Raw genomic sequence first — 25,688 nt, forward strand, 5'->3', positions numbered from 1 at the left:
TGCCTCTATTTCTCAAAAATAAGTTTCTTTCCCTTTATTCTCTTTACTAAAAGGCTATAAGCTCTATTAAAATAATTTTTATTATTCAAGTCTCTAGCAGCTGGAACTACAGTCATGTGCCACCATGCTTGGCTAATTTTTATTTTTTGTAGAGGTGAAGTCTTGCTATGTTGCTCAGGCTGGTCTCAAACTCCTGGTCTCAAGCAATCCTCCAGCCTCCAGCTTCAAGGCACCATCAATCACATATTATATGAATTACTTCTGTTAGTATTAACATTTATATTCCATAGAGGAAGAAGCATATTTCTGTTAGAATGTTGAAAAGTCACACACAACTATATTTGAGATAAAGTAGGACAAAGCATTTGAACTGTTTGACAGTTTGGCAAAAGGGAAAACACATAAAAGAAAAACAATGTTGCCATAAGCAGAGTGCAGGTTTTGTTTGTAAAATCCATTTGCTTTGCAAAAGTAAAATGTCTATATCCCAGCAAAGAAGGGAGTCTCAAATAAGTGGTAAATTCCACTTGCTATAATGTGTTTTTCAGAACTGTTATAAAAGTTGTACTTAAAAAATTCAAATATAAGAAATAGTTCAAATAAAAAACAAGCAAAGAAAGAAATTCTAAGCCACTTACTTTAAGTAACTGATATAATGTCTGTAGATTGGGTTGACCATAAAAATTGTTTTAAATAAAAATAAAAATTTAAAAGATGTTATAAATTTAAAAATTTTCAATTTTTGGAGGATTAAAAAAACCCCACCAATAATAAAACTTCAGGAAAAACCTGTTGAAGAATATAGAGTAGGAAATGTTACCCTCAGATATGACCCCTTTACCAGCACACCACCAGCAAAAAGCTTCCCCTTCCCCTTTCCTTGCTTTCCTTTTCCGACCTTTCATTCATAGGTACAGAAAGGCTGGTAAAGATGCTGCTGCTTTTATAGCGAAGTTCTAGCAGCAAGAGAGAGTTAGATATAAGGGCCCATGGCAGCTAGGTAAAGAACAGCAACCTCAGCTGTTACGGGCATATTGTTTTCTTTTCTAGTCACTAACCAGAGCCAACAGTTAATCCTCTTGGCTTCTGATTCTGAGCCAAAAATTTGTTCTTCCAGTAAATGGTCTCTAGGAGATGAGCTGCCCCTTTCTCCTATTAGTCTATGGCAAAAATTGCCGCATTGCAAGAAGCAGCACATATTTAACTCACTATGATGGTGATGTGAATATCTACTCTGTTTAATTAGGGCCTTAAAAAGCAACATTAATAACCTAAGCTAACCTCCTATGAATTGTTTGTGCATTTTTCAGGAGAGAAACACAGCTAGTTTTATGAAGATAATCTTGGTAAGTCTTAAAAAGAAATAGTTAAAAGAGTTTAATTAGAGATTCTTCTTAAAACTTCAAAAAGAAGAGATTTAGAAAAATAGAGTAATATATTTTATAAACAGATAAACATTTAGCATTAAAAACCAAACACATAATCATATAAAAGCAATACTGTATGTTATTTAAAAGTTATATTTCAAAAAAACATACTTTGTTAGAAAAATTTCATTCATATTTTCTATTTCAGAAAATCTTCCAAAAAATTTTTAAGCTTATAATAAAATTATGTATGTAATAAAAAACACCTTCCTGTTTATAAAAGCTATAATAACTTAGCACAACCTCTCAAAGGCCTAGGAAGTAAGAAAAAGACAGCAAAACTACCAGTTATAGATCTTTCCATAGAATAAAGAAGGCAAAACAAGTCATCAGGTGAAATGTATGTCTTCCTGGCCTGGTGCTCTAAAAGGAACTAGGTCAAGGTGATCTACATGTAAGAGATGAGAGAGCAACAGAATGAAAGAAGCTTTCAATTAGTTTTTAAAACAATGTAAAGATATGCCATAGGAGGTTATTACCTGTGGTCAATATGTTAAATTGTGTTGGGCTTCCAGAAATTCTGAGGGTAATTTTGCAAAATGATCTACTTAGTTTTCTGATAAATCAGCTTACCATCATATCCCTTAAGCATCCTCCCTAATATCAATTGTCAGAATCAGATGTGCATGGGAAATTGCAGACAGTTTAGAAATCAAATAAATTTGGAGACTTTCATATAATTTACTGATTTGAAGCATCCATCTGCTGCCCATACTACAAGGATGATGTAAAAACTGAAGACCTTGCATTGTATTTTTACATTAATGAAAGAAATCTGTCTACCCATGGAAATGAACAGAAAAAAATAATTATCTCAATGCATTTATTATGATACAGAATATTATATACCTTTGAACTAATGGTACATGATATAGTTTTAAAAGGCTGAGTAAAAATTCGTAAAATTGGTTAATAACTTGGAAAGCAAGAATTACTGTATAATGTACAGTTAAGAAGATAAAATTAGTCTTTCTGGATAAGAGGCAAAGAAAAAATAAGAAAAAATTCACATACTTTTCCAGAGTAATTATAGTATAACATTGCACAAAACATAGGTACAGAATAAACAATGTTGTGTGGTTATTTCCAGATTGTATTTTTTCTTTGTTAATTTATTTGGGATTGACAAAGATGGCTTCATACTTCTGTAATAAAAAAGTTATCAAGCCAATGTTCTCGTACTCTTGAATTTGATTATAATTTTTTAAGTCCTTATTATTTCAGTTATCTTTAGAAATTACATGTTTTCACTATAAAAATAAAAAACGCTACATTAAGAAGGCTCTCATGTTGAATTGTAATCCTCAATGTTGTAATGGGGCCTGGTGGGAGGGGACTGGACCAGGGCGACAGATTTCTCATGAATGGTTTAGTACCATTCCTCTTGGTACTGTCCTCATGATAGTGAGTGAGTTCTCATGAGATCTAGTCATTTAAAAGCATGTAGCAACTCCCCTGACTCTTGTGCTCCTGCTCCAGCCATGTGAGATGCCTGCTCCGCTTTTGATTTCTGCCATGATTGTAAGTTTCCTGAGGCCTCCCCAGAAGTTAAGCAGATGCCAGCATCATTCTTCCTGTATAGCCTGAAGAACCATGACCCAATTAAACTCTTTTCTTTATAAATTGCTCAGTCTCAGGTATTTCTTTACTACAATGTAAGAATGGCTTAATACAAAAATATTAGTCAAATTTACCTTATTAGTGGCTGGTGTAGTGCAACCAATGATGCATGAACTGTAACAGACACAACAGAAAGGTGGAAATAATCAAACATAACATTAACATGATGATGAAGGCCTCTATGGGGGCTAAAGTGCAGCTTCAGTGTTCGGCTACTTATTAGTTGCAAGGCATTCAGATCATCTGCCCTGTAAAAAGGAAAAATTAGCATGTAAGTATGAAATATTTAGTAAAGGCCAATATATTATAGAGTAGTTGAAACTATAAAAACCATTTACTTACTTTTTTAAAATTTTGAATTAAAGTAATTTTTAAAGCATCAAATTTGCATTAGAAAGCAGTATGAAACATACCAATTGAGAAAATAATCAGATCCCACCTATTGTTTCCTATCAGTCCATAATATGAACTATTTTTTCACCAATATCCCTATAAAATGAATCCTTTTTGATACTTCACGAGTTAATCTCATCTTAAAGAAAATTTTACCCCATAGAGAATACTGTTATTACGAGACTGCAGTACAACATAGGTCACATGCTATTATAATAAACCCCAAAAGATATTTCAAATTATTTTTACTCTACAAAATTTTATTAAGTGCTGCTCAAAAACAAACAGGCTATTGCTTATTTTAAAAAGTAAAACATATCTTACTGTAGGTATTTAGTATGTCATTAGATTTATACATACTAAAAATGTGAAACAATGCCATGAAAATGACATCCAATTATACTTAAAACAAATTCCATCCATACATTGTAACTATCTATAGGTAATGAACTACCAATTCATTTCAGCTTATTCCACTTAAAGAATTCTGACTTGGTTAAAAAAAAAAAAACCAATAAACCCTTATGAAATTCTTTGTAATGAACAAGTATTACAGAGGAACAGTAGCTACCATATAAAAAAACTTTTTTCTCATGATAGTGAAGAGGACATCTAAAGTAGGCCTTTTAGTAATGTGACTTTTTAGTTACTTATCCCACATGCAGTCTGAATTTATATATCATTTTTGAAAATTATTGCTAAAACTACATTTGAGATGGGGGAAAAAACCTGCATAAATAAAATTGTTAAGTGAACCTCTGATTCTTGTTTTAAATGAACACAAGCAAAATTTGTCCCTAAAACATATGACTGCATGTCCAGGTGTGTGGGCAAGTTGGAGGTAGCCAATCCTAAAACTTCCTCAAGGGTTCTAGAAATGAACTACAACAACTGTCAAGTATGTGTCATCAGTCTTGATAACTCTCAGAATATCAACAAAGTCCTACCTAAAGAAAGCATAACTGATGCCATCAGGAAAGATTAGCCAGTGATAGAGTGGAAAAGAGTTCAATTACATTTAAATGCCTCATGGTAGTGGTATTAACAGTGCAATTTCTAGGAGCCAGGAAAAATTGTTCCATATTTCTTTAACTTGTCTGGTTTTGTTATCTGGAGATCATGGATTTGGCAAGGGCAAAATAGAGCTGGCCTAACCATTTTCATGAAGTTTCCCCAGAAAACACATGCAGTTCAAGACAAGATAGCAATAGGATGAATTTTAAGAAGAAAATGGGTAATCTAATAATAGCAAATAACAGTCATAAGTGCCTAAAGGTTTTTTAATTGTTTGATTAGATACTTACGAATAATCTCCATCTGTGAAGTGTAGATCCAAGGATAACAGAAAATTCATTTCCTCAAGGGTTTCTTCAATCTGAAAAGAAATTACACTATGAGATACTTTTTGAATCTTTATAGAAAGTTAGAAATAACACCTTGAGGCATTACAAAAAATATTTATATAAATTAATATGAAGAGATGTTTACCTTTCTTTCATCCAATAACATTTTTACTTTGAAGATCATAACATCATTTAAAACAACCTCTTCATTTTTGTACAAAATTTGAAATGTTTTACTGCAAATTAGAGAATCATGAACTGAGGCTGGAAAGGCTAAAGTCATACCTAAAACAGATAAGATATGTAATTGACAGGTAAAAAGTAAAATATAAGACAAGCAAATTAATACTTGTACTTTAAAATACTATATGTTTGATTATATTACTACAGTGTCATTATCAATTTATACTGCAGTATTGGAACATTTCTGAAAGTTTACTTATTTCTATGATTAGAAAATAAATAAGTACATTATAACCATTGTAAAATTACTGCATGACATCTTAATCTGAAAGATAAATGAGGAAATATCAAAGTAGAAATTTCAGAGGTTAACAACTGATCTGTATACCACATTTAAGAAAGCAATTTAGTTTTCCATAGCTGAATAGTAAAGAATTTGGTTGGCCTTTGTCCTGGTTGCTAGGAGTTCAGCTCTAAATACTTGGAATGAAGAATTTGGCTGGCCTTTGTCTCCAGTTTCTGAGAAGTAGCCTCTAAATCCTTGGTGGCCCCTAGTTTATGCTAAAGAGATGACTCAGGATGGGGGCTGGCCACATCACTAAGACCAGCCATGTGATTAGAGAGTTGAGCTTTGAGCCAAGTGATGTAACCTCAAAATCCAGAGAGGGGAGAAGAGTTAAAGACTGAGTGACATGGGCAATGATTCAATCAGTCATGCCTACACAAGGAAATATTAATAAAAATTCTGAACATTGAAGTTTGGGTGAGCTTCTCTGTTGGCAATACTCTGCATATCATCACATACTGGATGTTCGAGAGGAGGGAAGTTAATGCGTGCTGGCTTAACGGGGAAAAAACAACGGAAGCTTCACATCTGGGAAGTTCTCAGATCAACCCTATACAGGCTCTGATTTGAATCCTTTTGCTATAATAAAGCTGTAATAATAAGTACAGCACTATGCTGAGTTTGGTGAGTTGTTCTACTGAATTATCAAACATGAGGGAATAATGGGAACCCTCAAATTTGTAGCCACCTCTTCACAACTGTGGGTAGCTTGCAGACCACTAAACTCATGGCTGACATGAGGGGAGTCTTGTGGAGGATTACGTCCTTACCATTTGAAGTTTGGTTTTTATCTCTGGGTCACTGATCTCACTCCAACAGCCTACCTGCTGTTATGATCTTATTACCCTGTGCTGCAGAAATAACAATTGAAACTAGGGACCAAAAAGAAAAGAAAAAAAAAAAAAGAAAAAGAAACTAGAGACCAACGTGGGTTTGGAGCTTAAAATGGGATATAAGACTCCAACTGGAGTAGTGAGGATATCTACATAAGCTCGTGGATGTCAGTCAAAGGCAGGGAGCCTCTGCAGGCCAGGGAGCGCAGGGTTCAAATGCCCACATGAAATTCACATGGGGTGGTGGCCTGATGTCAGAGCCTGTGTGGAGTGAGGAGGGCAGCCGAGAGTAAACTGTCAGAACCTGAGCAGGATGAGGAGGCAATCTAAGTGCAGGGGTGACTTCCAGCGAGGCATTGGGAGCCCAAGCAGGATGAATAGGGTAACCACAAGGGAAGGCACCTCACGCTGGGGGGTTGGAACCTAAGTTAGATGGAGAGGGTGTCTTTACAGAGGAGCAGACTGGTACAGGGTGTGTAGGAACCCGAAAGGCATAAAAAGACTTCCATATGGGGGTGGGAGTGAAGAAGGGAGTAGGCAGAAGTAGCAGCCTGACACACTACTGGAATCCAAGTGAAGTGAGGAAAAGGAGTTCCTGGCACAAGGCCTTACTGAGATCAAGTGGGGTAAGGAGGGGGTCCACATAAGGGAGTGACCTTGCATAAGGTGAAGCCCAACGAGTTCAAGGACACCATCTGTGTGGGAGAAGAAGCAGTGACAGGAGATTGGCAAATATAGGGGACTGATCAAATAAGGAAATATATTAAAAGATAAGGGGAGCCAGTTTTCTTACCTATCGGGGAAAGGATGTACACATATGGAAAGGAGATACAAATATAGAATGAGTCCCATGGTACTGGATTGAAACAGAGTACTGATATGAACTTATGGTTTTCACCATATATTTATATAAAGCCATGTAAATTTGCATATGTATGTGTAAATGTATAGGTGTATACAATGTACTCACTATCTTTGTCCACTCAAATGGTCTGGGAGTAGCACAACCACAAATGTTAGTCTTTAGCACTATTCTCCGCTAAAACGATTCACAGCTTTGCAGAAATGGTTGGTTCCAAAGCTGGGGCACAGACAAATCTGGACCATCTTTTTATACTAGAAAGTAAGGAACTGATTAGAGAATGTGGGGACACAACAAAAGGGCATAGAAGCTAGCTGAAAGAGAATGCCCCTGGCCATATCTGGGACAAAGTGAGCATCAAAATAAATTATGACAGTAATGGATTAACATCCATTGAGTAACCAGAAATCCGTAAGCCCATACTGATAGAAATAAATAAGCGAACGAAAAAATCAGAAGTTTAAGAAACAAGAGACATTAATTGCAAAGTGAAAAAGAGTAACATCATAGTGGAGAAGCTGGAAAGAGAGCACTTTAATTAAGTGATCCAAGTTAACATTATTAGGAATTGGACAAATAGAAACCATGTATCACCTAACAGGATATAACAAGAAGAACAAGCATCACTTCTGAGATATTCCTGTCAAAAACACATAAAATGAATCTAATCATGATGAAATTGTAAACCCATGAAAATTGAAGAACATTCTAAAAAATAATAGGTTTGTAGTCTCCGCAAAAGTGTCAGGGTCATGAAAGTCAAGAAAAGACTGAGGAATTGTTCTAGGATGAAGGAGACTAAAGAGACATAACAATTAATTACAATATATGATTTGGAACTGGATCATTTTGCTATAAAGGACTTTACTGGGACAACTAGCAAAACTTGGATGGGGCTAAGGATAAGACGACAGTAATGTGTCAGTGTTAATTTCTTGATTTTGATGGGTATACTGGGGTTATGCAGAAGAATATTCTTTAGAAAAAAATGATACACTAAAATATTTCAGATGATGGAGCAATCATATTGACAAATTACTCTTACATGGTTCAGGAAAAAAATTCTTTATGCTGTACTTGCAACTTTTCTGTTAAGTTTGAGATGTTTCAGGAAATATATACTTAAAGGGAAACCAACTACACCAGAAACTCAACTTCTGAGTATGTTAAAGAGCTGAGAAGGGAAAGAAATTTTACTCAATAAAAGTAAATTTTGTTTAAAGCACTCAGGTAATGTGAGGTGAGAATCCACTGCCTAAAGAAACAAAGTTTTCTCTATTGCTCTTCCCTGAAGATGCTGCTTCTCTCTCAATACTTCCATAAAACTTCTACCACTGGGTCTGGAGCTTCTTTGTTGCTTACTGATGCTTTCAGACATTCTTTGTCTCTCCTCCCTAAAACCACTTATACCACTGGCTTTGAATGTCCTGTGATCAGACAGTACAGTACTACTCACTATCTTGCTCATTTTTGTACTCTATAAACCCTGGGAAGCCTTCATTTGTTAAAGGCTTTATTTCCTAATTTAAGGTCACTTTTTCAAAAACTAGTCTAGCCATAACTCTTGGTGAACTCAATAGCTATGTAGGTAAACCTTCTAATTTTTGATCTCCTGGGTTCCTTTTTTCCTCTTTTTAAGTGTTCTTGCCCTCTAACCCTCTCAGCTCCTCACTCCTGTGATCATTCCCTAGACTTTTATATTACTAATGACTGCAATCCATCTGTAATCCGAATTTCTTTTTTTAAATTTCCAACTTTTAAGTTCAGGGTACATGTGCAGGATGTGCAGGTTTGTTATACTGGTAAATGTGTGCATGGTGGTTTGCTGCACAGATCATCCCATTCCCCAGGTATCAGGCCCAGCATCCGCTACGTATTCTTCCTGATCCTCTCCCTCCTCCCACCCCCTACCCTCCAAGAGGCCCCAGTGTGTGTTGTTCCCCTGGATGTATTCATATGTTCTCATCATTTAGCTCCCACTCATAAGAGAGAACATGTGTAATGTCTGTTGTAATGTGAATTTCAATCAACCTCTCCTCCCATACTTCCACCTGTCTTTCTAGTTCATACCCTCTAAGACCACAAGTTCAATAATCCTTTGACTACATTTAGGATAGATTCCATGAACCATACTCCATTTCATTATCCCATTTCTCTTAATTCCTTTTTTCCTTACCCATCTTAAATCCTGTGATCCATCATTATAATACTCTTGCATATAAACTATTAAGGATATATGCTACTCTTGCTTTGTCATATTGACCTGGATAAATCCCAACTCCAGCTCTCTGCCCAATCCATACTTGTACCCACAAACTGAATGTGCCTGGAGAAAAATACACAGCTATCTTGACTGGCTATACTTCAAATTTATGACTATTAATTTCAAGTGGGTCTTTACTGCTGCCTAGCAATCACACTGTATCCAAATCCATTTTATCCCCATATTCTTAGATGACTATTTCATAAATTATTTTCTCTCCTCAAACCTAGCCTTCAGTCTCACTGATAAATTTGGTTCTTATTTCATGAGAAAATAAAAATAATCAGAAGTTCTATAAGCTCTACTACTGGATCTACCTGCAGATGCACCTAGACAAACTCCCTATTTCTCTGCTCCCCTTTCTGGCAAAACTCAAACCTTTGCTATTTAGTGTGTCTGATTCATCTCCTATTCTCTCTTCAGCTCATTGTGTGATAACCAGCCTCTAAAATGGCCTCCAACGATTCTCTTTCTGATATTCACACTATTGCACAATCTCCTACAAAGGACCAGGGTTGATCTATGTGATAGAAGTGATAGGAGGGGCTGGGCACGGTGGCTCACGCCTGTAATCCCAACACTTTGGGAGGCCGAGGCAGGTAGATCACTTGAGGTCAGGAGTTTGAGACCAGCGTGGCCAATATGGCGAAATCCTGTCTCTAGTAAAAATACAAAATTTAGCTGGGTGTGGTAGCAGCCACCTGTAATCCCAGCTACTTGGGAGGCTGAGGCAGGAAAATTGCTTGAACCTGGGAGGCAGAGGTTGCAGAGTGAGTTGAGGTTGTGCCACTGCACTCCAGCTTGGGCAACAGAGTGAGACTCCATCTCCAAAAAAAAGCATAGTAGGATTTGTGTGAATATAGCAGAAGTAATTGACTATAACCTAATGAGAGATCCTGGGTCAGAGGCATGCAGCTAAATTTCTGACACACAGAAACTGTGAGATAATGTTTGTTGTTTTAAACTAAGTTGTGGGATAAATTTTTACACAGCAATAATTAATTCATACTCCAATCAGACTTTAGCCCATATAACTCTTTTTATCAAGACCACTAATGATTTCTGCTTTGCTAAATCCAAAGGTCAACTCTCAAACCTCATCTTACTTGACTTACAATCAGTATCTAACATAGATACTATGATCCATCCTATACTATGCATTCTCTCATTCTTGTTCTTTTGTTTTTTCTCTACTTTTTTTTTTTTTTTTTTTTTTTTTGAGACAGAGTCTTACTTTGTGCCCAGGCTGTAGTGCAGTGGCACTTATCTTGGCTCATTGCAGTCTCAACCTCCAGGGCTCAAGCGATCCTCTCACCTCAGCCAGGCTAAATTTATTTTTTATTTTTTGTAGAGATGAGGTCTCATTATATTGCCCATTCTCTCGTTCTTGATACACTTCCTAAATGTACCTTTCTGGACATCACACATTTCTAGTTCTACTCCTACCTCATGGGCCACCCCTTTTTTGTCTCTTTTTTTTTTTGCGGGGGGGGGGTGCTGTTTTTTTCTCATCAAGAAACAGCCCAGTGCAGTGGTTAGGAACATAGATTTTGAGCCAGACTGGCTAGGTTTTAGTCTTGATTCTGCCACTTACTAGATCTGTGATCTTTATTCATTCTTCTTTTCCATGCCTCACAACCAATTCTTCAGCAAACCCATCGGTTCTACCAACAATACTAAAAATGATCAGACGGAAAAAAGAAGGCTGCCTTTAGGAATGCTCTAAAGGAATTCTCATGTCAGATAAGAAGTTGTATACAAAATCAGTAATTCTAAATTGCTGTGGAATGACTTCAGTGAAAGTTGCCTATATCCTCAACTGACATCAATATTTTAAGCTTTAAAAAAGAAATACCAGTGACTTACCGATAATAAACTTCATCTTAATTTTATTCTCAAGCCAGAAGCAACAGGCAACAGATGTGCAACTTCCTAGTAATTCATTCACTCATCCAATCAACAAATATTTAGTGAATACTTATTATGTATCAGGTATTCTCTAGGTGTTCAGGATACACAGTAAAATGAAAGAGATAAAAATCTCCGACCTCATAGAGCTTATATCCTAACAAAGTGGTGTGATAGAGAATAAATATAGTAAGTAAATGATATAATACATTTGAAAGTTATAAGTAGTAAGTGCTACGGAGAAAAATAAAGAAAGGAAAGAGGGATGAAAAAGATAGCAATTTTAAACAGAAAAGCCAGGCAATGCTTTCTTGAGAAGGGAACCTATCAGCACAGAACAAAACTGATTCCTGTGTTCTTTCCCCTACTACATGCCTCTAGGTCGCTGTCGCCTCCTTCACCCTAGCAGAAGTCTGGAATTTTATTCTCTGAAGAGAATCAAAGTCCTCCGACCTAAAAATCACCTGGCAAAACCTAGAGCACATGAACATATGAGCATAGGCATATTGAATACTAAGTGCAGAGATTCCAAAATTGTTCTCTACTGGGCTCCTAGAAGGCTGTCAGCTAGACTCTTACTCTCTAGGAAGGAGACAGACAAGAGTCTTCTATGGCATTTCAAGAACTGTAAAATCTGAGATTTTTACCAAACTTGCAACCTAACAAGCTAGCCTGCCACACTTTCATAGATGATGGCAGAAGGCACAAGACTCTTGGGTCAAAGACAAAAGGTTTGATTATGCACAGCATAGCAAGCAGCATGAGCTTCTTGTTCATATTAGTTTCCCTTGTATTCACTCCCTCAAGTCCCATGAGAGTGACATGGAGGCCGGCCAAGTGGATACTACGCATACAGTGGGTTTTTGGTCACAATTGAGGAACCCTAAGCTTTGGAAACCTCTATCTTTAAAAAGGGTAGCTATAAAAAAACCTATCTAACTTTTGCACTGTCCATTATACTGGAAAGTAAATAAATATACTGTATGTTCTAGACAGAGACACTGTCTATAACTTCCAAAGCTGTTCATTGCACACGTATCCTTAAAAAGATAGTCTGTAAACAGAAGGTTTTCAGTGTCTCTGCTCATAAAATGTTTCTCTCTGCTCAGAAACATGAGAAATGATGGAGAAGAATTTTCAATGATATATACAGTATAATCTTAGATTCTTCACAGTTCTTGACATGGAGAATCTGCTGAATCCAGTGAAAAATAACTATAAATACTGACTTCAAAGATTCCTTAGACAAATGGCTCACCATCACCCTAAAATGAAACTCAGACAAGTCCCCTGTATGCTCTCAGAATTTCCCATCAGCCTTCCTTTCAGTCATGTTTAGACAACTGAGGCCTATCGAATATCAGAAGGAAACTTTTAACATGTAAGTTAGAAACTAAAACAAAGAGGAAAAAAAGTAAGTTATACAAAAAAATTTTTAAAAAAGAATATTGTTTTTAGAGAAGATATTACATTCATGAAACAGGAAAACACTGCGATAGCAAAGGGACACTCAGAGAAAAGAGTACTTGGATTTTAAAATGAAGAGAGAAGCGATGAGACAGAGGGAAGGAGAGAAGAAAAGGAGAAAAGAAGGAGAAAGGGAGTGGGAGAGAGAATAAGAGAGGGCAAATGACAGAAAGCACAAAAGCAAATAACTCAAAAAAGGGTTACAAATAAAGATGAAGAAATATCATAGTAGAGCAAGAAGAGAATGGGAAAAAAGAGAAGAAAAAACTAAAATTTAAGAAAGCCAGTAAAGATGATCCACCTTGTAAACAAAAGAACTTCCAAAAAGAAAGAACAAAGAAAACAGATGGGAGATAATTATTAACAAATTAAGAAATTTCTCAGAACTGAAGTACTCAAAGACCCAAGGTACATCATTATGTGCCATCAGAATCCCAGTTACCAAGAGGATGTTCTACCAGATTCTTGAAAGGGGAAAAAGGTCACAGAGAAGATTAAAAATCAGTCATTTATTTTTTACGGAGAAAATAATAAGATTAGTAATCAGAATGGCTTTGGAACTCTCCACAGCAATGCTGCAAACCAAAAAATAATGGAGTAATATTTTCAAAATTCCAAAGAAAAAAGATTTCCAACCTAGAATTCTATACTTAGCTAAACTTCCAAACAACTGTTAAATGTAGAATGAAAAGATTTTTAGATGCTGAAGGCTTCAAAATATTTATTTCCCATGCCACTTTTCTCACCAAGTTAACTATTTATAGGCTCTACGAAACTGAGAGAATAAACCAAGAAAGAGAAAAAATAGATGTTAGGAAATAAGAGATTCAACATAGAGGAGATGCAAAGGGAATGCCTAGGAAGATGGTGAAGGAAGATCCCAACAGATCCTGTTCCTTACGTATACAGTGACCAATGTAGTTTGGATTCGTGTGCCATCAACGATAGATATGTTAACATCCCTGCTGCTAGGGTACCAACTTTTAACCTGAGGACAGATCAAAAGCTTGGCTAGATTCTTTTCAGTGCTTGGCTTATTTGAAGGTGTACCAATGAAGTTTCTTGCCTAGATCATCTGATGATACTATTTTCACTTCACTGAAGTTTTCTGCTTTGGCTTGCTCCTGAGAGTTGGAGGAAGGCAATGTTAAGTTTAGATGCAAATCAATCTGTTCCATATGTTAGATAGCCAATATTTTATCACATTACAATCTTGCCAGAAGCCCTGAAAGTGGTAAACTCTCAGTTTTGCACAATTCACTCTTGACCTTGCCCATTAACATCTCCAAAGGGAGTCTGAAAACCTTTCAGGTATAAAGAAGCATACCATAACCCAGAGACTCTGTTCAATTTTTCTTTTGGGAGACTTCTTTTAATAATAGCAGTATTTATGCTATCTTACACAGCTGGGTTTGTGCTTACCACTCAATTTTTTTCAGGCTCAACCAGATATTTCCTTGGAATACACTCATTCTGATAAAATACATTCATAATGATAGTACTATAAAGAAAGCAAAAGAATAATTAACACAAACGTCAAGAGGGGGATACAGGAGGATTTTACAGTACTAGTGATGTTCTATTTCTTAAATGAAACGTTGGGTAGCTGGGTGTTCCTTTATTATTTAATAAAATAATGTGTTACATAATCTTCAAATAATGTGCAATACATTTCATAATACAAAGTTACACATTCATTATATAGCTGCTTTGTGCCATGGATTGTTCTCAGCTAAGTGGACTGAACAAAAAAACCAACCATTTTCCCTGACCTCACCTAATTCTGTAAATTACATCTACACTAAGTGTTACAGAAGACAGAGTGCTATGACATCTTACAATATGAGGGTGAACTTAGGCTGTGAAACCAGGAAAGGCTTTGGTGACAACATAGCATTTGAATTGAAACACCATGAAAAAGAATTAGTCAAACGAAGCTATAAAGAGCCTTTCAGGAAGAAGAAATAGAGATTTCTTGAAGGCAAGGACCTTGTCTCATTTACTTCTTATTTCATATTAGTATTATGAACACGGTCAGCCCTTATGGATGTGGAGAAACTGAAACTCTTGTGTACTGTTGGTGAAAATGTGAAACAGTATAGCTGTTGTGGAAAATACTATGGGGATTCCTCAAGAAATTAAAAATAGAGCTATTGGCGTCAGCCCTTATGGATGTGGAGAAACTGAAACTCTTGTGTACTGTTGGTGAAAATGTGAAACAGTATAGCTGCTGTGGAAAATACTATGGGGATTCCTCAAGAAATTAAAAATAGAGCTATTGGCCACACACAGTGTGTGGCTCACACCTGTTATCCTAGCACTTTAGGAGGCCGAGGAAGGAGGAACAGTTGAGTCCAGGAGTTCAAGACCAGCCTGGGCAACCAAGTTAGGCTCCACATGTACAAAACATAAATTTTACAAATTTGCTGGGCATGGTGGTGTCCAGCTGTAGTGTCCCAGTGACTCACAGGGCTGAGGCAGGAGGACTACTTAAGCCCAAGAGGTCAAGGGCAGTGAGCCAGGATCACACCCCTGCCCTCCAGCCTGGGTGACAGAACAAGACCCTGTCTCAAAAAATAAAAATAAAAATAGAACTACTATATAATCCAGCATTTCACTTCTAGGTATTTATCCAGAAGAACTGATAAAAGAGGGTCAAAGAGATATTTGCACACTCATGTTCATTGAAACATTATTCACAATAGTCAAGAGGTAGAAACAACCCAAATGTCTATCTACAAATTAATGGATAAAGAAAATGTGGTATGTACATATTAGAGAATATTATTCAGCCTTAGAAAAGAAAATCCTGTCATAGCTACAACATGGAAAAACCTTAAGGACATTATGCTAAGTGAAATAAGCCAGTCACAGAAAAGCAAATACTGCATGACTCCACTTATATAAGGTATCTAAAGCAGTCAAACTCATAGAAGCAGAAAGCAGAATGTGTTGACAGGGGGTAGGAAAATGGGGAGTTGCTGTTCAATGGTATAGAATTTCAGTTATTCAAGATAACAAAATTTTAGGCCAGGCATGGTGGCTCATGCCTGTAATCCCAGCACTTTGGGAGGCCGAGGTGGGTGGATCACTTGAGGTCAGGAGTTTGTGATCAGCCTAGCCAACATGGCGAAACCCCATCTCTACTAAAAAAAAAAAAAAAAAAATTGGCCAGGCGTGTTGGTGCATGCCTATAATCCCAGCTACTCGGGAGGCTGAGGTGGGAGAATCACTTGAACCAGGAAGACGGAGGTTGCAGTGAGCCGAGATCACACCACTGCACTCCAGACTGGTTGACAAAGTGAGACTCTGTCTCAAAAACAAAACAAAAAAAATTAAATAAATAAGTAAATAATTGAAATATTGTTCTGTTATTCCTTTTTACACTTTAATGTTATCAAACTAAAGGCCCTGGGAAACAAGAAGACCTAAATGTGTATGCTAAGTTTACTGTCTTGAATCTGAAACTTTGTTTTCTAATATTTGCTATTTGCTAGATGATAACAACTCCATTAAGTTAGAAACCACATTAATCTTTTCCACTACTTTAATTTAGGACTCAGCACTTTAATTTAGGTCTTACACATAACAGGCAATCATAAACTATTTATTTAATAAATGAATTTTTGTCTAACTTCTTAATATCCTATTTCCTTGTTCAAATGACTTGATTTTTATTTTGCCTATCAGTTATCTGCTAACACAAACATTCAGATCTATAGTTTTAAAGACTTGAGATAATCAGAGGCCTCTAAACGCTTATACTCAATCATGATAGTTTACATTTTATTTCTATCACTATCTGTATTTCCATTTCCTTTGGTTAAACAGTTAGCACTGGTATCTTTCATTTACTTTGTGAACAAGTGAATATTCATTCAAACATAATTTATTAAGTCTCTCAAGTACTGGGAACTAAGAGACATGAACATAAGTAAGAACTCTGCCCATCTTCAGAGTTCCCAGTCTAGTTTGGATAGAAACATTCAAATAAATAATTGCAGTACAATGTGATAATCTCTTAACCGCCTATTTCAGCAGGCCAAAGCAAATGGCAATGTAACACTATCTCTTAAATCAGGTAAAAAGACAATTAAAGGGCAATGATAGAAGCTGTTGAATCTGAGGAAAGCAAAATGGAGGCTTGCCAAATGACTTCCATTTTGTAATCTATGCAGTTTAATTGAAGGACCTAACTTTACAGTGAGTTTTCCATTCATGGCTGTTGAGATTATTCAATTACTGATAACAGTAAAGAATAAGTGACATAATATGAATTGTCTCTAGCTATATGTTTAACTTTTCCTCATTTTTTTAAAAAAAGCACTGTTCTTTAATGGTGATTGATGTTTGTTTTAGTGGAATCCCATTTCTGAGAAAAAATTAACAATATAAGCTAAAAGAGGTACGTAGAAAGTGCTATGGGCCAGGAGTGGTGGCTCATACCTGTAATCCCAGCACTTTGGGAAGCAGAGGTGAGAAGACTGCTTGAGGCCAAGAGTTCGAGACCAGCCTGGGCAACATAGTAAGACTCCCATCTCTACAATTTTTTTTTCTTTAATTAGCCCAGTGTGGTGGCATGCACCTGCAGTCCCAGCTACTTTGGGAGGCTGATGTGGGATTATCACTTGAGCACAGGCGTTCACGGCTATAGTGAGCTATGACCACACCACTGCGCTGTCATGATCACTTAAGTAGAAAACGGAGCTTTATATATACTGTTTGAAGCTACAGAGACTGGTCAGAAACACATAGGAAAATAACAGTATCTCTTAAAAGGTTGAGGGAGAGGGAACGAGGAAATAGTGTAAATAAGATAAAGTCTTTTTATCGTAACAGGAAGTCCATAGACAATGTCTATATGGAGGTAACCACACGGACCAGAGACAGGGGTAAAAGTTGTTACATCTAGAAAACAAGCTATCATTTTTACTACAAGTCTTTCTGGACTAATTTATCTTTGTTGTTGTTGAGACGGGAGGCTCACACTGTCGCCCAGACTGGAGTGTAGTGGTGCGATCTCAGCGCACTGCAACCTCGCCTCCCAAGTTCAAGTGATTCTCCTGCCTCTGCCTCCCGAGTAGCTGGGATTACAGGCACCCGCCACCATGCCCAGCTAACTTTTTTTGTATTTTTAGTAGAGACGGGGTTTCACTATGTTAGTCAGGCTGGTCTTGAACTCTTGACCTCGTGATCCACCTGCCTCAGCCTCCCAAAGTGCGTGAGGCACCGTGCCTGGTGGCTAATTGATCTTTTAACCATATGCTGTATTATTTTGATAAAAAATTTTTTTCCAGAAAAAAAGATGATAAATATTAAAAAGCACACTGAACAAAATACATTTAATCTTAATACTATGGTTACTAGGGTAAGTCATTATTTAAACTTTTTATGAAAACTGTGTAACATTTCAAACTGGAGCCAGATTCCTAAAAGCAGCAATGACTTCTCTGTTGTAAAAGTCTATGAACGCTTTTCTTACTAATCAATTTTCAACAGTTCTATGAATACTTATTGTCTTTCATGACTGATGTTATTGCAGATGACAGCTATTTCCTGACTCAAACCTCTCACTGTCAGCATAATCTTGTACTGGAAATAATTTAAATGTATTGCAATAAGCTGTATAATACCATCTAATTCCCATCCCATTCAACCTGCTCCACTGTAACTCACCGACAGAAATTCATTATTTTAAACTATTTTTCCTAAAAGTTTTCTCAAAATATACAGAAGGTATATGAATTATGGTAAAATTCAGCATTGGAAGGAAAAGGTATTAAGATGAAAGTACAAATCAAAGTTAAAAGAAAAATAGAGCAGGTAATAAAAAGCATAGAGAAAATCTAAGCCCTTAAAAGAAAAAATGAATTTTTAAGGAACAGAGGTAAAAAATTAATACAAAGGATAAAAGAAAACTATCCTATATAAAGCTATTTATGTTCAAGGATAAGGCTAGAAATCAATAATATGTATGTATTAAAAGTTAGTTAAATACATGGGAGGAATTTCTTGAGGCAGAAAAGGATACCTTTCCCTAATAATTTACTAACAGTAAAAAGATATACACTGTAAGAGCTCTTTAGTACTACTGTAAAATGAAATTTCGAGAGAAGAAGGGTATAGAAGGCAAAAACAATATCTCAAATATTGTAATAAGTTGGCTGTCTTCTTTGTCCTGTTTTTTTTCAGATTGCTGGGGAGGAAATGCATCTAGACAGAAGAACATTATTTTGGTTCAAGCTAACACTTGTGAGACTCATGTCATAAGTCACCACATCCTATCAACCACTATTCTCTATAATATTCATATTAATTTAACATTTAACAAGATAGAGGCTATTCTGGGGTACACTGGCAGGAAATACTTGATACTTTACCAGATTTACCTTACCATAGGTGACCACAGGATGAAACAAGATTCAAAAGCTATGGAAAACGACCTACACATAAAAGGTAATCATGTTGGGAATAGTGTCAGGCAGGGGAAAAATAGCACGTCTCACAATTTGTTCAGAGTCACTTTATTGGAAAGGCTCTGCACATATCTTTGCATACCACAAACAAGAAAAACAAGTTATCATAAATTAGAGAATTAAAAATAAAACATGTTTATATAATATTTGAAATATGAAATATCTTGAGAAGTCATATTTGTTAGTACATTTCAGACACGACAGGCAAAAGTTCGCGATTTTGAAAGAGAATGAGAAAAAAGAGTGAAAGAAATTTTATGTATTTCTTTCTTCTTCTATCCAAAATCTGGTTCTTGTGCTTTCTATTTTGGCTGCTATCTTTTAAAGTATGTAATATTCTAAAAATTTCTGGTATAATGCTATTAAGAAATACACAGAGATAATGTTTTCACATATGTGAGATTTTCACATATTATATAATATGGAAGCTTATCATTTTCAAACACAGGCTTCCCTTTTATAGACTGGTGTCTGCCACAAACTACTTATTTTTAAAGATATTTCCTTTAAATATACTAGTAAACTATCAGATCACTACATTTCATACTCTTTTATATGCAACTGAGTATCAGAAGCTAGAAACTTAATTGGCAGCAGCAATGATTAAATCTAGTCATAACTAAGGAAAAAAAAAGTAAGTACTCAGGAAAAGGCTAAGAGAAGGTACTTTATCTGGGCATTTCTGACACAATTTGTCGTAATGTCAAAATAACATTACTTCGTGAATAACATTAATTATACGTAATATTTCTGCCATACAAATGATCTACAGATTGAATTATAACTTGTTAATTTTTATAAAAGATAAATTCTTTCCAACCAGTATTTAGTTGATGAAGAAGAGTGATTATGGAACTTGGTTCAAATAGGGTTGTCCATAAAATAAATTCATTTTTATCTTTTCTAGAATATTTTTTTCTCTCAAAAGACAAAGAAGGGACTAAGTAGCTATAAAATGTCCACTTTTCTGGTGAGTAAATAAAGGTAAAACTGACAACATTGAACAAACATACTCATTTGGAAAATAAAATGTCAAATGGAAGACATTTCTTGTATAAGATGAGGCTAAATACAAATATCACAATATTCTCTTGTTAATGCACAGATCAGGTGTAACCTAATAAAGGCTGAATGGTTACATGCCCTGAAACTATGTATGGAAAGAATCTTGACTGAATCTGTAGCACCACCCTGTCACTATCAAACATAATAATAAATGAACATTCACTGGATCTGAAAGCTCAGTTGTTGCTGTAAATAGTCACTGACAGACCAAAAACGTCTCAGTCATGTACTTAGCTCATAAATTACTAAAGGCAAAACACTCAAATAGCCTTGGAAAAACATCTACAAGATGTGACATGCTATGAAAATATAGAAAGGACATTTCCTTGTTGCCATAAAGTACATCTGTGTCCTTTAAAACATAGCATCCACTCTGAGTTATCAGGATATAAACTGTTCTCAAGGGTCAGAAGTTGTTGAATGACACACCTGACTTTAGATCACTGCAATGAATAGACTCTGAGGTTCCTGCCCAGAGTCATAATTCTAAACTATTGTTAACCAAGATAATGCCACTACCACACCTGAAAAGGGTGCTCCTGACTGAACTGTAATACAAGTAGCAGCAAGCATGGTTACTCGAGGGCCACTGGACTAGGAAGAGTAATCAGGGGTTACTGTTAAATCTTTTGACAATTTACTTCTGATGCCCTTCCTTATCTTCAACTCACAAGTCAATAAGCAGAGGTAGAGAAATGTTTCCATAAAGTTAGGGCAAGGTAACTTATTACTAAAAGAGGAAGTTACTTGAGGAATAAGTTAACATTATGAAGAAAATAGTCTTTAATGAAACACATTAACCAAATCAAATATTATGACACTTAATTCTATCCTTTACACCAACCTAAAAATCTAACCGGTAAGATTTTATTTTCAAATGATACTTTTGTCCACCAGTCATTATTCTGACATTCAAAATCTTTCTCGGAATGTAATCTGTAATAACCAAGCACGGTTAAAATTTCCAGTCCTCTGAGGTAATTATTTGGAATCTGCGAAAAACAAAGTAGAAACAATGCTCTGTATGATATAGAGAAATGCTAAATGATTAATGGCTAAATCAATGATTTAAAATGTTTTATTTGTAAATGTAAAGAATTTCTAAATCTATTCGTTCAGAAAAGGAATAAGGAAAAAATGGCAAAATCTGCCTAACATAACAAGGAGATAGTTGGGTTTGACACAAGTAAGACTATATAGTAACTGAAATTTAGAATTCAGCAAATGTTTTCTTCTAGCACACTTCCTTTTGGCCTCTGAATCAATCATTTGCTGAGAATTTACAATTTATCTGGTTTTGTCTGTTTTCTACCATTTCCCCATTTCTCTTTCCAGAATTATCTTTTTTCTCCATTGATTAGATTTTTCTGGGTTAAACTGACTAATTTCACATCCAAACATTTAAAAAGTAATGTTACCTCATTAATTCCATATTAAAATGAAACAAAATACAAAAATCTTAACTTCAGTACAAATTATGAACTCAATCTCAAAAAATCTCTCAGGTTCTCATACAAGGACAAGTTTAGTGGTCAAGAATTAATATTCAGGCCAGGTGTGGTGGCTCATGTCTATAATCCCAGCACTTTGGGAGACCAAGGTGGGTGGACCACAACATCAAGAGATCATGACTACCCTGACCAACATGGTGAAATCCCATCTCTAATAAAAATACAAAAATTAACTGGGTGTGCTGGTGCACGCCTGTAGTCTCAGCTACTCAGGAGGCTGAAGCAGGAGAATTGCTCGAACCCAGGAGGTGGAGGTTGCAGTGAGCCGATATCACGCCACTGCACTCCAGCCTGGGCGACAGGGCAAGACTCCGTCTCAAAACAAAATGAATTAATACTCACAGGTTTGACATTATTTCTCTCGAAACTTTATAATAAGGAACAAACATTTTTAAAATGTATACTTAAAAGTGGTTAGCCTATTTAACCTTGTGGAATATATGTCAAGTATCTTGCCATCTTGAAAGATATCTCACAAACTAAAGTCTGAGGATTTTCTCAACTGGCAACGTCAAGAGATAAAACTGAGCTAGAAATCTAGTCTACTACATTCAAGGATGTTCAAAAGAGTACACCAAATCTGTCATGTCATGTCAGCTTGTTTTGTTACCTCTATGTTTTGTGAAAGTAGAGTTACAAAAGAAGACCTATTATGGCAGTAATATATACATTAACACGTATGCCAAGCTAAGAATAAATTCTTTTTCATTTTAAGATGAATGAATATACAAAATATATGTATATACACATATACATGTATATATATGTATGCGTGTGTGTGTGTGTATTTGTCATAAGCAACAGACCTCTGTGAGAATTTTAATAAGTCTTCAGGAAGATAAACTCTACACTATGTATAATTCACTAAAATTTAACATTAGTCTCAGGATACAAAATCAATGTATAAAAATCACAAGCATTCCTATACACTAAGAACAGACAGAGAGCCAAATCATGAGTGAACTCCCATTCACAATTACTACAAAGAGAACAAAATACCTAGGAATCCAACTTACAAGGGATGTGAAGGACCTCTTCAAGGAGAACTAGAAACCACTTCTCAACGAAATAATAGAGGACACAAACAAATGGAAGAACATTCCATGCTTATGGAGAGGAAGAATCAATATTGTGAAAATGGTCATACTGCCCAAGGTAATTTATAGATTCAATGCCATCCCCATCAAGCTACCAATGACTTTCTTCACAGAATTGGAAAAAACTACTTTAAAGTTCATATGGAACCAAAAAAGAGCCCACATTGCCAAGACAATCCTAAACAAAAAGAACAAAGCTGGAGGCATCACACTACCTGACTTCAAACTATACTACAAGGCTACAGTAACCAAAACGGCATGGTACTGGTACCAAAACAGATTCATAGACCAATGGAACAGAACAGAGGCCTCGGAAGTAACACCACACATCTACAACCATCTGATCTTTGACAAACCTGACAAAAAGAAGAAATGGGGAAAGGATTCCCTATTTAATAAATAGTGCTGGGAAAACTGGCTAGCCATAAGTAGAAAGCTGAAACTGGTTCCCTTCCTTACACCTTACACAAAAATTAACTCAAGATGGATTAAAGACTTAAATGTTAGACCTAAAACCATAAAAACCCTAGAAGAAAACCTAGGCAATACCATTCAGGACACAGGCATAGGCAAGGACTTCATGACTAAAACACTAAAAGCAATGGCAACAAAAGCCAAAATTGACAAATGAGATCTAATTAAACTAAAGAACTTCTGCACAGCCAAAGAAACTACCATCAGAATGAACAGGCAACCTACAGAATGGGAGAAAATTCTTGCATATACCCCTCTGACAAATGGCTAATATCCAGAATCTACAAAGAACTTAAACAAATTTACAAGAAAAAAGGAAACAACCCCATCAAAAATTGGGCTAAGGATATGAACAGACACTTCTCAAAAGAAGACAATTATGCAGCCAACAGACACATGAAAAAATGCTCATCATCACTCGCCATCAGAGAAATGCAAATCAAAACCACAATGAGATCCCACCTCACACCAGTTAGAATGGCAATCATTAAAAAGTCAGGAAACAACAGGTGCTGGAGAGGATGTGGAGAAATAGGAACATTTTTACACTGTTGGTGGGAGTGTAAATTAGTTCAACCATTGTGGAAGACAGTGTGGCGATTCCTCAAGGATCTAGAACTAGAAATACCATTTGACCCAGCCATTCCATTACTGGGTATATACCCAAAAGATTATAAATCATGCTACTATAAAGACACATGAACATGTATATTTATTGTGGCACTATTCACGATAGCAAAGACTTGGAAAAAACCCAAATGTCCCTCAATGACAGACAGGATTAAGTAAATGTGGCACATATACACCATGGAATACTATGCAGCCATAAAAATGGATGAGTCCATGTTCTTTGTAGGGACATGGATGAAGCTGGAAACCATCATTCTGAGCAAACTATTGCAAGGACAGAAAACCAAACACCGCATGTTCTCACTCATAGGTGGGAACTGAACAATGAGAACACTTGGACACAGGAAGGGGAACATCACACAGTGGGGCCTGTTGTGGGGTCGGGGGATGGGGGAAGGATAGCATTAGGAGAAATACCTAACGTAAATGATGAATTAATGGGTGCAGCAAACCAACATGGCACATGTATACATATGTAAACAAAACTGCACATTGTGCACATGTATCCTAGAACTTAAAGTATAATAATAAAAAATAAAAAATTTAACATTAACCAACATTTTAGTATCCACAGTATGATAAAAGACAATCCTTAACACTTCAAATACCTAACAAATTTTTTAAAATTTCAAAATGGACTGAATTACGCTCAGCATAGCTCTAGTGTCAGGTGTATTTTATTATTTTTATGATGCTTTAAAAATTAGTAATTTCATATTAGGCTTACATAATAACTCTTTAGAATGTTTCATTAACTGGTTCATTTTCTAACTACATGTAATGACACAGCATATATTGTATTGGGAAAGCTGTTTTAACTTAACCCCTTTAATGCTGGTGTCTCTCCTTAGAATATGAGTAACTAACACAGCTGCTGTAACATGTCTATTTCATACCTTCCTACATTGCCTTTTGGCTCTGTTTCATAATTAGAGAACCTAATCCAGAAAAAAAAACTGGTTTAAAAAATGTCCTCAAAATGCATACCATAAAACTTTATCATAAAACACCTTTATAATCATAAGTCAAATTACATGTTCCCATTTACTGTGTATCTTTGTACATTGCCTCTTATATGATATAATGGATACCAATCCTACGTTTGTTTTCATGAAACTTTAATATACATTCTTTGATGTGCTCATTGTAAGAAATCTAAGAAGGAGATAGAGTATCTATAATGAAGTCCGTTTTACTGAGGCCCCAAACATATTTCTTATAATGGTTATAATAATGATGTTATTTGGTATCTTATATCTGTAATGAGAAAAAAATTTATGAAAAGTTATTGGCCATTATAATGTTGTTTCAGATTACTTTTTAAATTTGAACATATTCCTTGGCTTACCTGTTGCATGTAACAAACTAGCTTCTACTCTGTGGGGAATTCTTGATGGAATTTTCATAGAAGCACGAATCTGGTAAAAACTAAAGCAAAATAAACAAGGAAGTTATTTCAAAACATATTTAAAAATATGGAATGCCCCAACTTCCACATTTGTATCTGTATTAAAATAATAAAGTTGACCTAATTATATCAGTCTCCCATAACATACTATTGTTGGAAAAAAAAAAATCAGGCTTACATATCAAATGTAAGCATGGCATAAAACCAAAAGAGAAACCCAGTATATATAAAGATAAATGAAAGAAACAGATACAATACATACAATATTTTTTATTTTATATGTGATAGCAACCTGTGGAATTAGAAAAGCATCTAAGAGCTTCATTGTTTCACTTGGCTTTAAAGGGGCATGATAAAACTCCATAAAGTTAGATGACTTGTT

The 25,688-nt window shown here is 35.7% G+C and overlaps 1 protein-coding gene across 13 annotated transcripts in view; it reads right to left on the reverse strand.

Moving 5' to 3' along the window:
• The window catches only part of FAM135A (family with sequence similarity 135 member A), a 133,821-nt gene that overhangs the window by 82,384 nt on the left and 25,749 nt on the right, over positions 1-25,688 (reverse strand). For 12 of the 13 annotated variants that reach the window (XM_077999779.1, XM_077999776.1, XM_015136673.3 and 9 more), the window contains 4 exons: positions 25,247-25,326; positions 4,929-5,068; positions 4,745-4,815; positions 3,122-3,295 (listed from right to left, as the gene is read on the reverse strand). In XM_077999779.1, the coding sequence (XP_077855905.1) occupies positions 3,122-3,295; positions 4,745-4,815; positions 4,929-5,068; positions 25,247-25,326 (465 nt within the window). Of the gene's footprint in view, positions 1-3,121; positions 3,296-4,744; positions 4,816-4,928; positions 5,069-7,115; positions 7,255-25,246; positions 25,327-25,688 lie in introns of those variants that run through there. The other variant, XM_077999774.1, reaches the window with a different exon arrangement.

This window comes from Macaca mulatta, chromosome 4, assembly GCF_049350105.2.
Source record: "Macaca mulatta isolate MMU2019108-1 chromosome 4, T2T-MMU8v2.0, whole genome shotgun sequence".
NCBI classification, from domain to species: domain Eukaryota; kingdom Metazoa; phylum Chordata; class Mammalia; order Primates; family Cercopithecidae; genus Macaca; species Macaca mulatta.